This window comes from Pseudophryne corroboree, chromosome 5 (assembly GCF_028390025.1).
Source record: "Pseudophryne corroboree isolate aPseCor3 chromosome 5, aPseCor3.hap2, whole genome shotgun sequence".
In the NCBI taxonomy this organism is placed as follows: Eukaryota; Metazoa; Chordata; class Amphibia; order Anura; family Myobatrachidae; genus Pseudophryne; species Pseudophryne corroboree.
In genome coordinates, this window is record NC_086448.1 from 562,556,691 (window position 1) to 562,570,239 (window position 13,549).

The 13,549-nt window shown below is 47.8% G+C and overlaps 1 protein-coding gene across 3 annotated transcripts in view; it reads left to right on the forward strand.

The window, feature by feature from the left end:
- Positions 1-13,549, forward strand: part of CARMIL1 (capping protein regulator and myosin 1 linker 1) — a 581,945-nt gene that overhangs the window by 191,902 nt on the left and 376,494 nt on the right. For all 3 annotated transcript variants that reach the window (XM_063923281.1, XM_063923283.1, XM_063923284.1), the window contains one exon: positions 12,983-13,033. In XM_063923281.1, the coding sequence (XP_063779351.1) occupies positions 12,983-13,033 (51 nt within the window). The remainder of the gene's footprint in view (positions 1-12,982; positions 13,034-13,549) is intronic.

The window sequence follows — 13,549 nt, forward strand, 5'->3', positions numbered from 1 at the left end:
GCGGACCGAAACACCCTCCGAAACTAAGGGAAATAGGGCTTTCGGGCTAGGTGAAAGTCATCCTTGGCACTCTGCCTCAGAACTCGAACTTCACCTATTTGTACTCTTGCACCAGGTGTAAATTCAACCTTGCACCAGCGTGCAAGGTTCACCGTTTGCCCAGAAGAAAGGAGGATAGGTAGGGAACAGACAGACACCGATAGAGACACACAGACAGAGATGTTTCTCACAGTCACAAATCTTGCATGCTGAACTTCTCCTTCCTCACTTACAGGTCCCTGTAAGGCGATAAAATCCACACTACCCTGCAGGGCCTAGCCTAGTGTACACCACTACACTAACTGCAACATCAGAGCCCTCCAACTAACTCTGTGTGTGTGGTGCAACAAACTCTAAACACAACTAGAACGAGCTCCGCCCTGCACGTCACCAACATTCATTAATATATCACAGCACAAGAATATACAACGGTGCTGTCCCTTTAAATGCCCATCTACTAACTGTTATGACTATGTGTGTGGAGCTGGACCGCACCTCCACACAGGGGAAAATAGTATTTTAAATTACTGGGGAGTGGGCGCCGAACAGCCTGCCCACCTCCCCACACTCTTACTTGGGCCTACTGCCCCCCTAAATGCACACAGGCTGAAAGCCTGACTTTACCCATGGGCCTAGCTCCTGCATGGAGTGACCTGGGCCTCGTGCCCAGATCACTCTTATACAATGAGGCTCAGGCTTACAAGCCTTCCTACTGTGGGCTTATTCTTGGTGACCTGGGCCATAACTCCTACTGGGACACACTTCAACTAGGGCCTAATGTCCTCTACTGTGCGACAGGCCTGATGCCTTGGATTAACCACGGGCCTATTGCCCGCCTACCTTGCGCCACAGGCCTGTGGCCTGACTATAGCCACGGGCCTAATACCCGATCCCTGATGGTCTAGAGAGGAGAGGGGGGCGGGGGGTGACAGGCGCTATCACCAAGGGCCTACTTGTCCCGGTGGGAGATGCACCATGGGGGAGCTTCGTTAGCTCTTTTGCTTCCCACCCCTGGTGACCTCTCCGGCACTCCTCTTCACTCTTCTGCCGCTGGCCTATCCTCGCCAGCGGCCCCGCCGCCGCTCTTCTGCGTCCAGCCACCGCTGGACATCTTCTCTGCCGGCTCCCGCATCTTCAGGCCTCTTTCGCGGCCTCAGGAACAGCTTCCGTGGCGTCTTCTGGCACCGCCCGGCTCTTCTGCGCTCTTCCACGCGGCCCCCTTTATCTTCGGCTCCCGCCCGGAGTCTGACGTCGCTCTCCGGGACGGGGCCTATGATGTGGCGAGTGCCGATTGGCTCGCCGCGCCTGCTTCCCATTGGCCGGTGCCCCGTGAGCCGTGATTGGCTCACGGACAGCACCGGATTCAAAATCCTGCCGTCTGCTCTTCCAATTGGCTACCAAAACGGCGCCAAGCTGCTGCTGCACTGCCTGTTGCCGCTTCAGGTCCGGCACCTGCCACTGCTGCTCAACCAACGCTTGCGACAGACAAGCTGCCCCAGCACTGTCTACACTCTGGAACTGCAGGGGACACAACTCTGCTTGGAGCCTGGCGCTGGGAGCGGACACACCGTCCCAGTGCCTGCGCACATCTCCACATTACCTCCCTCTCCAGGTGCTGGTCACATTACAGATGGTGAGGTAAGTAGATGAGGGTGCACAATCCCACACATCTATACCAGCTGCAGGGGTAGCAGTGTTATCAGGGGGCTCTGGTTCCCAACACCTGGCTGTTACAGCCATGTAGAGTCAGGCTGCTGCTGACAGGGTCAGGGCTATGGCAGGAGCAGGCTGCTTGTCAGTGTCTGCTACAGCCTTTAGTTTCGCATCCCTCAGCTACTGCCTGTGCTGATAAGCAGTTACCCGAGTAGGGGGGTCATTCCGAGTTGATCGTAGCTGTGCTAAATTTAGCACAGCTACGATCATGTTTCCAGACATGCGGGGGGATGCCCAGCACAGGGCTAGTCCACCCCGCATGCCAGTGCCGCCCCATCCCCCCCGCACAAGTACAAAAGCATCGCACAGCGGCGATGCTTTTGTACTTGTGGAGTAACTCCCGGCCTGTGGCTGGCAGGGAGTTGATCATCGCTGCCCCTAGTCGCAGCGGCTCCATGTGACGTCACGCAGCTGCTGCGGCCCGCCCCCCGCATGGGGCCGGCCATGCCTGTGTTGCCCCATAACGGCGGCCTGCCGGCCCCATAACGGCGCCACTGAACCGCCCCCTCCTGCCCAGCGACCGCCTCTCAATCAGGCAGAGGCGATCATTAGGAAACGACGGCCTTCGTCCGTCCGGCATGCACCGGCGCACTGCGTCGCCGGTGCATGCGCAGTTCCGACCCGATCGCTGCGATAAACTGCAGCGAGCGATCGGGTCGGAATGACCCCCTATGTCCCTCTCTCACACTCATGCTGCAGCAGCAGCACAACCCTGGCAGGGAGTGGGAGGAAGATGGAGGCTGGGGCTCTTCACTAACTTTGCATTGATTTGTTAGTGTCTGGTTGTTCTGTAGTGCCAGGGATGCTGAGTGATGACACTGAGGTCAGGTCAGGCTCCCTCACTGGGCTTTCACATGCCAGGTTTCTGAGAGGCAGGGGAGGATAGTCACTATGGTATTGCCCTCGGTATTCTCCCAAAATATACTGTACGCCAAAGGAATGCTGGTATCCTTCCTCAGTGATAAACTGAAAGGCCCTACGGACTGGGCGACCCGCCGCCGAGCTGCACGACCGCAGATACGGCAGACGGGCGACCCGGCGGCGGGGGGGGAAGTGAAGTTTCTTCACTCCCCCCGTCACCCGGCTCCATAGCAATGCATGCTAATATGGACAATCTCGTCCATACTGGCCTGCATGCATAAGCGACGGGGCACCAACGATTAACGAGGGTTAGGCACTACCCCCAGAGGGTTAGGTTTAGGCTCCGGGGAGGGAGGGTTAGGGGGCCATGGGGGAAAGGTAAGGTAGGTATATATACTCTCTATATAAATGATCAAGCTGCTGCTGCAGGGACAGGGAGGCGGGAGAGGAGCACTGGAGCCCCCAGGAGGTCACATCTGTTCAGCTGCCATCACATCATACACAGTTTAGATCTGCTCTGGGCTGGCTGCATCAGTGTCCGTGCTGTGAGTTAACCCCCAGCGGCCGCAGACATGGACGACACTGCACTGAAGCTGGATGCGCTGAAGTTCACAAAGCTGTGTTCCACTACAAGGTATGATCCCAGCCCCCGTTGCCTTACCATGTGTAACTGCAGCCAGTGGCGGTTCTTGCCACGGGCAAGCAGTACTTTTGCCCGGGTTGCCGCCTTCCGGAGGGCGCCGCACCAGGGCAAGATCCGCCACTGTGCCCCCCGCAGTGCCCTGCTGTGCCTCCCCCCCCCCCCCCCCCCCCCGCTTTGAAGGGAACCAGACGCGTAGCGTCTAGTTTCCCTTCATTGAGAGGACCTTAGTTGTGCGGTGCGCGATGACGTCATCGCGCACCGCACAGCAAAGGTCCTCTCCATGAAGGGAAACTAGACGCTACGGTCTAGTTTCCCTTCGTGTAGAGGACCTTTGCTGTGCGATGCGCGATGACGTCATCGCGCACCGCACAGCATAGTGGCACAGACACTAGGGGTCATAATTGACCTCTAGTGTCTATGCTGTTCTATGGGAGAGACGTAATAACGTCTCTCCCATAGATAGAAGAGAGGAGAGGAGAAGAGCGGTGCCGCCGGCGGAGGGGGTCTGGATCAGGAACGGGGATGGTAAGGATACTTTTTATTTTTATTTTTTCTTTCAGCGCGTTGACCACGCCCCCAATTGAAGCCACGCCCCCCATATTTTGCCCGGGGCGCCACAAGTCATAGAACCGGCCCTGACTGCAGCGTACACCTGCATTGTGGCAAGTTGCATTACATCACTTACCCATATTGCTGTACACTGTATATAGATCATGGTTGTTGTGTGACCGTAAGCACCTGTCCCCATTCCAACTCCTCTGCACAGTGGAGAAAGTAACTATTTACTCTTCTAGAACAAAGTTGTCATTTTATACAATCCCGGCCCTAATGAGCATAATGTGTAAGGGCCACTGCAACTGCTCTTTTCCCATGAGCGCCAAAGTATATCATCGCTTACCAAAAAATATGCTTCGGGCCAGCCCTGCATGTATCTTAATACTTTACTGCTTGCATAACATCTTTAAATTGAGACTGGTACAACTTTTGGATACAATAGATACTGCTGAACCTTTTGTATAATGCCCACAGAACCACTAGGTTCATACACTGTACGCTGGTGTAAATCCAGTTCTGTTATAAGCCAGTGCCTCCCCAGTCATTGACCTCACCGCACGTCACTGCTTAGCACCCTAATCCAGACCATCAGATATATTTTTTATATTATTATATAATTATGAGAAATGGTCGATTCCCATCCACAGGTAATATAGCAATGTTGTCTTCTAGTTACTGTGTTAGTATCAGTCCTTCTAGCCAAAAGCTTTTGGCCAGAAGGAATCCACCATTTATATATATAAATATATATATATATATATATATATATATATATACATATATATACACACACACACACACACACACACACACGTTACATATAAGGGATGTGCCGGTGGTCAGGTGACTCATGCCGAAATCCCGACATCACTCAAAATCCTGGCGCCGGAATCCCGACTGCTGACATCTCGACGGTAAGTATTGGGATGCCGGATAGGTTTAGGGCCCCTAACCCTACAATGTGATCCATTCCGCACATGCCCATCAGGAAACTATCCAACCTGAATTAGGCCCATTGTGCATTAAACATACCATTAAATCTTTTTCAATAGTATTAAAACTGTCTTTTGTGTTACTTTATTGTAACCTATAAAATAAAAGACAATACCCCATAATATTTCAAATTTTTTTGAAAAATAAGCTAGCTGAATAATCATATCTGTTTTCTGACTGAATAGACCATGAAACAGTAGAATTATGATGTTGTTCTGACCTGATATGCGAAGGCACACTAGCAAGAGAGACAAAGTGGAGGTAATGAAGTTGCCAAACTGAGCTTTATTAGAAGAGACGGGTTACTGATAGAGAACGTATTGTTTCTGCAGCCTAGCTACATTCTGGATTTTGCAGTAGTTTATGAGTTTTGGCTGAAGAGATGATTTTGTGGATTAACTGTGTAATAATAAAGAGTTAAACACATTATTTGGTGAGAAAAATATATACCAGCAGAAATTATTACTTCCAATTATAGGATTTGTTTTATCTTGAGTAGTTACTGTGTACACCAAAGGGTTAAATATGCTGGAATTTCTGTGTGCAATCTATTTATTGCTTGTGAATGTGACCTGCCACATAATGGGTTGTGTACACGTCAATATGACATGATCTTATGAGATGAGCATGATACCTAAATGTTATTTCACCCTTCGGCATTTTACAACTTCAGAAGGACTATGGGGTATATTTACTAAAATTCGTATTTTTCAGAATGAGGTTAAAGTTCAAACACGAATGACATCGAAAGTGTAAATTTGCAACTTTTTGAATTTATTACGACTAATGTACTAAGCGGTCGTATTCTGCATTTTCATGTTTTCCGATGTCGATGTCATTCGTATTTTTTGACAGTGTTTTACGGGAGTGAATAGTAAAACACTGCCGACATTAACACAATGAATCTCGGCCGGATCTGTGAGATCCGTGCAGGGCTTCATTGTGCACCTTTCGTAAAAAAAAAAAAAACATTGTTACAAATCTAAAAAAAAAATGCGTGGGGTCCCCCCCCCTAAGCAAAAACGGAAACCCGACCCCGACTGCCAGGACCCCCCCTGACTCCTGTCAAAGAGGGTCCCTTCAGCCAATCAGGGAGCGCCACGTCGTGGCACTCTCCTGATTGGCTGTGTGCTCCTGTAGTGTCTGTCAGGCAGCACACGGCAGAGATACAATGTAGCGCCTATGCGCTCCATTGTATCCAATGGTGGGAACTTTGCGGTCAGCGGTTGACCGAAAGTAACCTCACCGCTGACCGCAAAGGCTATTAGCCCCCCATCCGCCGCCCTTGGATGGGGGGGGACAGCCTCGGGCTTCACCCCTGGCCCTTGGGTGGCTGGAGGGGGGACCCCTTGATTTAAGGGGTTCCCACTCCTCCAGGGTACACCAGCCAGGGGTGACTAGTTGGGTATGTAATGCCAGGGCCGCCGGGACCAGTATAAAAGTGTCCCCCGGCTTTGGCATTATGTACCTGGCTAGTGGAGCCCGGTGCTGGTTTCAAAAATACGGGGGACCCCTACGCTTTTTGTCCCCCGTATTTTTGGAACCAGGACCAGGCGCAGAGCCCGGTGCTGGTTTATGAAATATGGGGGGACCCCTGTCATTTTTTTCCCCCAGGTCTATTTTAAAACTGCTTTTTTTTTTACGATTTGTATTTATTCACGGCAGTGTTTGGCTATTGCCGGCAGTGTTTGTGAAATACAAATTTTAGTAAATGACCGAGTTCTATCAAATAACAGGCGTATTTGACCGATGGTGTATTCATTCGTATTTTTTTTCTTGGACTTCAAAAAAAAATACGAATGCCCTCATCACTGCCGAGATTTGTGCTTCGTAAATTCCCGAGATGACACTTTGAAGAAAAAACTCAAAATCGGTCAAAATCGGGACCTTAGTAAATATACCCCTATGTCTGTGTGAGAGTAACTTGCATGTCATAATATATTTATATAGGGAAACTCAAATATATCAAAATAATAATTATGTTTTGGGGAATCTTTGTGACAGTCTAGGCCAGTAAACCGTGATCAGTCCATCTAGCTCCATCAAATGTTAGAAGCTCACAGAGCAGGCCTTTTGAGTATATAAAGAAATAATTTCATGTTTCTTATGCAAAGCCTTTTGTAATTACTTCACAGGGACAAGGAATGGGGAGTGTGATCAGAAAAATTATGGGGCAGATGTATTAACCTGGAGAAGGTATAAGGAAGTGATAAACCAGTGATATGTGCAAGGTGATAAATGCACCAGCCAATCGGCTCCTACCTGTTAGTTTACATATTGCAGCTGATTGGCTGGTGTGTTTATCACTTTGCACATATCACTGGTTTATCACTTCCTTATGCCTTCTCCAGGTTAATACATCTGCCCCTGTGTTAGATATCTGATTCTTTCACGGTCGCACTCGGGAATGTGTACACGGGTGCTTCCCGGGTGCGATGCGGCTTGAGACCCCTTAAGACTTGCGGCCCGACCCAACGCTACCAGAGGCTGTGCTTGGAGATAATCCTCTCCAAACACCGCCGCCTCCTATGCAGAGAACGGGTGCCGGGTCGCCTTGACCCGGCATACCCGTTCACACTGCGCTCATCCCGGGACAATCCCGGATTCAACCCTGGTCGAGACCTGGGATGAAATGCTGGGACGCTCGTCCCGGGATATTCTTTCAGTACCCTTTCACACTGAGCAAATTCCCGGGTTGATGCACGTTCATGTGCAATAACCCGGGAAACTTTTGTCAGTCTGAAAGGGGTATGACACACAAGGCCTAGCGCTAATGGCCTAATTATGTAGCAGCTGGACTGCACACAGAAGACATAGGAGCCAGGCTGCAATTACACAGACCCACCAGAGGTGGCTTGTAACAGTTACACGCTTCATACCTCAGTACAGGGAATTGCTTGATGTGCCATACCTATGATCAATTTAAGTGTAGATTGAAACCTTTGACATATACATTTCACTCATGTTCAGCTGTGACAGCTGTTAATTTTGTGAAACGAAGTTCAATGGTTAAAGCTGTTGAGCCTGTAATAATGACTTGCCGGAGACCCAGATTTTTATCCTAGTGGCTGATTCTTGTGGCCATGGACAAGTTAATTTGTCACCAGGGGGCTGATCCTGAGTTGCACGCATTTTTACGTAGTTGACGTTGTGAATACTGAGATGCCCACTTACAGCATCTTGCGGGGGTACAAATCCATCTCCGTGCATCTTAAAATGCACCATTAGACTCACCAACCCTATGGCAGATACAGTTTCTGCATCTAAACATGTACTCCTGTGTAAGCTGTCGGGTATCTTTAGATGCAACAAGGGGAGACTGCTACCCCTGGCCTGTAGCGCCGAAAAAAGATTGCAGAGAGGAGCCAGCCAGCACATATAGACCTACATGTAAATGTGTATATAATATATGTGCTGGCTGCCTTACCCAGGCAGCTAGCACATATATGCGATACCAGCCAATGGGAGAATGTGGGCAGGCTTATTGAAGATAGACAGGCTGACCACTATGTGCCTGTGTCCCATGCGTGCTGCTGATCCTCGGGTAAGGAAGCCAGTACATATGTTACATACAACTTTACATGTATTTTTATAGTTGCTGGCCAGCTTCCCCCTGCAGTCTTAGGTTGGCACAGCAGCCCAGGGGCAGTAGCCGCCGCTAAATATAGCTGCTTACAGTGGCACACCTACATCTACTTAGCTGCTCTCCTGTTACCTCTCAGGAGGGTTGGCATATCCGATCCTGAGTACACATTACAACCATGTATGTCCTTCATTTACCTAGAAATAGATCGCTAGCATCATCACAAGGTTGGCCATGCAGCAGGGCTGACGGGGCGACGTCGCTAGCGACAGCAGGCTCACGCATATTGCGCATATCGCCCTGTATGTCCTTTCCGGACGAATCGGATTGAATATCTGCCCAATATTGCTCCAGTGTGTACACTGGTCCTCTCAAGCTCTCCCAGCTGCTTGTAGAATAGATGATATTAGTCCCATGATGAAATTGCTTTCAGTCACTGATAGGCTGGGGGTGCACTGCGTGGTGACATCATCTCTGTGCAGAGAGGTCCCCGCTGATCATTGACTGAGACCAGCTGCATCACAGATCATAAAAACATAGAAATAGAAAATTTGCCGGCAGATAAGAACCACTTGGCCCATCTAGTCTGCCGTAAACACATTTGCAAATAGGGAGAGTCTGATGGGTACAGAAACAACCTACACTGGTGTCCCTAGGGGGCCTCATGGTGGTAGTTATAGTAGAGGTCGACGTAGCTCAGAGCCTGATTGAGATATATACATTAATTCTATGTTAACACACATCTCCAATGTTTTAAGATCTGCACATGTGCAGAAGCCACACTGTGTATGTGCAGATCTGGGTCTGCTATGTCATTCACAGTGCTCCAGAAGCCACAGCATAATTAATATGCAGATAGCTTTTGGGAACAGTGAAGAGCATTGCTCTAGAAAATGGAGCGGTGTTGGCCCCGTTTTCTGGGTGTGCCGAAGCCAGTGGCTGTATCCTCAGACACGGCTTTACCATACCTCCCAACCTGATTTTCGCGGGACAGTCCCGTTTTTTGGGGTCTGTCCCGCTATCCCACCCGCGGGCCGCAGGGTCCTGCGGTGGGGGGGAGGGGCAGTTGGGAGGCTCCTGCACTCGCTGCTCTGCTTAGAACAGCAGCGGTGAATAGACACTGTGCGTAAATGCACAGCGTCTATTCAGTGGAGACAGAAGGAGAAGGGGCATGCCAGCAGCTCACAGAGTGCTGGGCATGCCCCTTCAGTGACGAAAACGGGGCGAAGCTCACGATCGCAGGCCCTCCAGCAAAGCCACGCCACCTTTTCCATAGGCTATGCCCCTTTTCAGGTGGGCGCGCGCTGGTGTCCCTACTTTTCTGACCTAAAGTTGGGTGGTATGGCTTTACTGGCTCCACAGCGCAAATTCACATGACATCCTGAGTAACTTCAGTAATACTCAGATGACCGGTATTCACGCAGATGATCCGATGCTGCATCGTCGAACGTCGTCTTTTACCTAAGATATCTCCTGCGGTTTTTGTACAAAGATGCGGCGTCTTTGTGAATAGCATCCACCTCCGAATCAGCCACTCTGTACTCATCTGCCCATCTGTGGTCACACTGGAGCTGGATTATGAGCAAGCCAATAGCTTCCTTTTGGCCGGCACATTTACACGTCATTTAGGCCGTGGGTAAACTGTCGGCTTTTCTGAAGCCTATAAGCGCAGCTTGCGGGGAGGGCCCAAGATACAGACTCACCAGGGCCCAAGATTCTTTTCAGTGCCTCAGCCTTGAATAGAGAATGATTGCCTTACTGCCATGATTTCTTCTGCAGTGAGTGAAACGTGTTCTTTAAAAATGTAAATAGAATAGGTAATAGCCTTTATGGTCAGATTTTAATGTCTCAGCCATATCACTTTCTTACTGTCTGCTATTGTGTTCGTTAATGTATTTTCTTCGAGGAAGAATCCTGCAAATTAGCAGCAATTACTGAGTGCATATTTTTTAAACATTTGGTCACGTTTCATGGTTTAACCTCAGAGGTGAAATGCCTGGAGAGTGCTTTCTGAGGTGAGGCTGAGTGTCACCTGATGTTCAATGCAAGCCTCAGTATTTGCAGAAAGCAATTTATTCAGCTGCAGCAGCCACCCTGAGTGAAGTGTAAAGCCAGTGATAAATTGAATTGCCCTTTTAGTATGCGTAAGCCTTTCAATTTGACTGAACCTGATTTTTCATTCTGTTGACTTTTTTTTTTCTCCCTACGGGGCAAAAAATATAATTTTAAGTAAGACATTCAAGATAAGGATGTTGCCTGTCATTACAATACTGATATGTGTCATGGTAAATTTTCCACATTACTGATTGGCTTTGGTTTACTAACAATTACAAATTGGGATTCCTTTGCTTTCTAAAACTGTGTGGTGGAAAAAATGATGCCCATTTTATATCATAGAGGTTACACTGTTTTATTAAACGATGCCCTGTTTATTGTTAGATTTAATCCATTAGTTTTGGAAGGAATACGCTGAAAATAGCCCTTCAAAGCTCTTTCCCAATACAGCAGTCTGCATTATACCAGTAACGTGGGTTCTTTTCAAACTGCTGTCATCGTTATTAAAACCACCCACCCATTAGCATCCCCCATTCAATTAAATAGTAAGCTCATTTCATTTCACACATTCTTTGTAAATGTGATGTAACATGTCCCTGAAAGCACTAAAGTATACCTGCTGTCTAAATACTGTGGAAGTTATTTTCCCCCTTCTGAGCGATATTGACTAAAATGTCGCACAGTGTGTATGCTGCAAACGGCAGCCGATGTGCGCTCCTGGGGGTAGTTTACGACCCCCTCTGTCGCCTGTGCTTGCAGCTCAGTTTTGGCTATGTCGGCCAAAATTGCATGTTAGGGCTGGCAGCAGAGTGACGTCATTGGGCCTAATTCAGAGTTGATCGCAGCAACACTGAGCCATACCGCAAACGATATCGCTCAATGGGGGTAATTCAGAGTTGATCGCAGCAGCAAATTTGTTAGCAGTTGGGCAAAACCATGTGCACTACAGGTGTGGCAGATATAACATGTGCAGAGAGAGTTAGATGTGGGTGGGGTGTGTTCAAATTGAAATCTAAATTGTAGTGTAAAAATAAAGCAGCCAGTATTTACCCTGCACAGAAAAAAATAACCCACCCAAATCTAACAAATTGCCTAATGGTGCGTGAGTTCTCCCATCAACTTTTTAAAATATCTCTCCCTTGCAAATGCATCATCACACCGTTTTGCACCATCTATTTTTATTCTGCTAAAAAGGAAAAAGAGGAAGCGCTGTCCATGAAAGTATCATGCAATTCAGTTTATTATAAATATTTTGCATATATTCTCATATTCACACTATCATATTTAAAAAAAACAAAAAAACAATAAAATATACACTAATATAAAACAATATAAAATGAAACTCTCTAAAGAGCCTCTGAACGGTCTGCAGACCCAGCACTGAGAATTAATCAATTGTATCCTTTAACTGGAGAAGGAACACATTGGGGAGATTCAAATGTTTGAAAAGTCAGTTGGGAGTCTGTTTTTTCCTATCTAATAGACAGGGAAAAAACAGACACCCAACCGACTTTTCAAACATTTGAATCTCCCCCATTATATCCAAATATTGATACTCTCTTTGTTAATTTGTAACAATACTTTGTACAGCATTTTTTTCAGATGCTGTAATTCCACAGGTAGCTGAAATGTATGCAAAGTCTGTTGACTAATAGCTTAATTTGGATTGCTTGTCAGCTGTTTCCCATTGAATTAATAATATGCTCTGTCAGTTAAAAAACATGGCATGCTCCATTATAAATCACCGGTGGGTAACACACCAATATTATTGAGGCTGTAATGGGGTGGCTTAGTGCAAAGCACAATCGTGGTATAAGCTTGAAAATCTTGCTTTCGTCCACTGGCAATCAACAGTCTGTGGATGAGTAGCGCTTACCCCAGCCTCAGTTGTGAGCGGACCGTGCGGTCTTCCCTCCTGACGCCGGATGCCGGCTACCCGGACAGTTCAGAGCGGTGGGTCAGAGCTAACGGGGGATGAGCTGACAGCAGCTTGTAGCCATACCTCCCAACACGACCCTCTCCAGGAGGGACAGAATGCTCTGCTCCTGGACTTCTCTCTTAATGCATGCTTGCCATCACCTGTGGTGAAACACCTTTCTCATCCATTACCTGTTCGCCACAGGTGTCAGCAATCATACACTGAGAGGGAAGTCCAGGAGCAGAGCATTGTGTCCCTCCTGGAGAGGGTCATGTTGGGAGGTATGGCTTATAGCGGCTAAGACTGTGGATGTGTCTGCAGGGCTCAACAAACAGCGATGGTTGGCGGTGCTTGACGCGTTTCTGAGCCGCTGGTATGGGGCTGTTTTCTTTATTCTGCTAACCTATGTCCATCAAGTGGAGGCTTTTGTATTGCACCTACTAACTTTTTCACATTGTAAAAACAATTGCTCATCCTGTGGGTAAGAAATCATATATGTTTGGTCAGCCTTACAACAAGGCTGACCAAACATATATACTAAATCCTATGACTAAAAAGAACATAGAACATTCCTCAAAAGTTTTCTGTTATATATAATGTCTTTGTCATTTATATTTTGCAGGTGCTAGCATCATGTCGAGCCTTTATACTAACAGCAAGAGTCCCAACCAAGGTAGGTTCTACTTTCCTATTTCTGATTCTGCTGTTCCTGATCCCAGTACTATATTTTTTATCCCTCCAGTGACAAGGTAATGCTACTATCCTGTCAAAATGGGTGGCACTCCATATACCGGCTGTTGGGACCCGGGCGCTCAGCATACCGGCGCCGGGATCCCGGCCCTACAGTATACTGACAACTATTCCCCCATTCGTAGTATACCCTGTAAAAATGCCTGCAGGGTTCAGCCAGGCTGCTTAACAGTGTACATTTGTGATCATTTTAAAGGAGTGATATTTTATTTGAAAACCCAAGTTGCAATCATTTTCTGGACTTCATAATAATTACCAATTGGATATAAATCCCATTATTAGAGGTTTCAAACTGTAATCTAGATGGATGCATGTGCATCAAACGATAGGCTCTACAAACCCTCATGTAAATTAGCATATTTACCACCATATGCTGAGTCGGAAACATCTCAAAATGCATTCAGCTCTGCATACAGGTATATGCTTTATGTTTACGTCA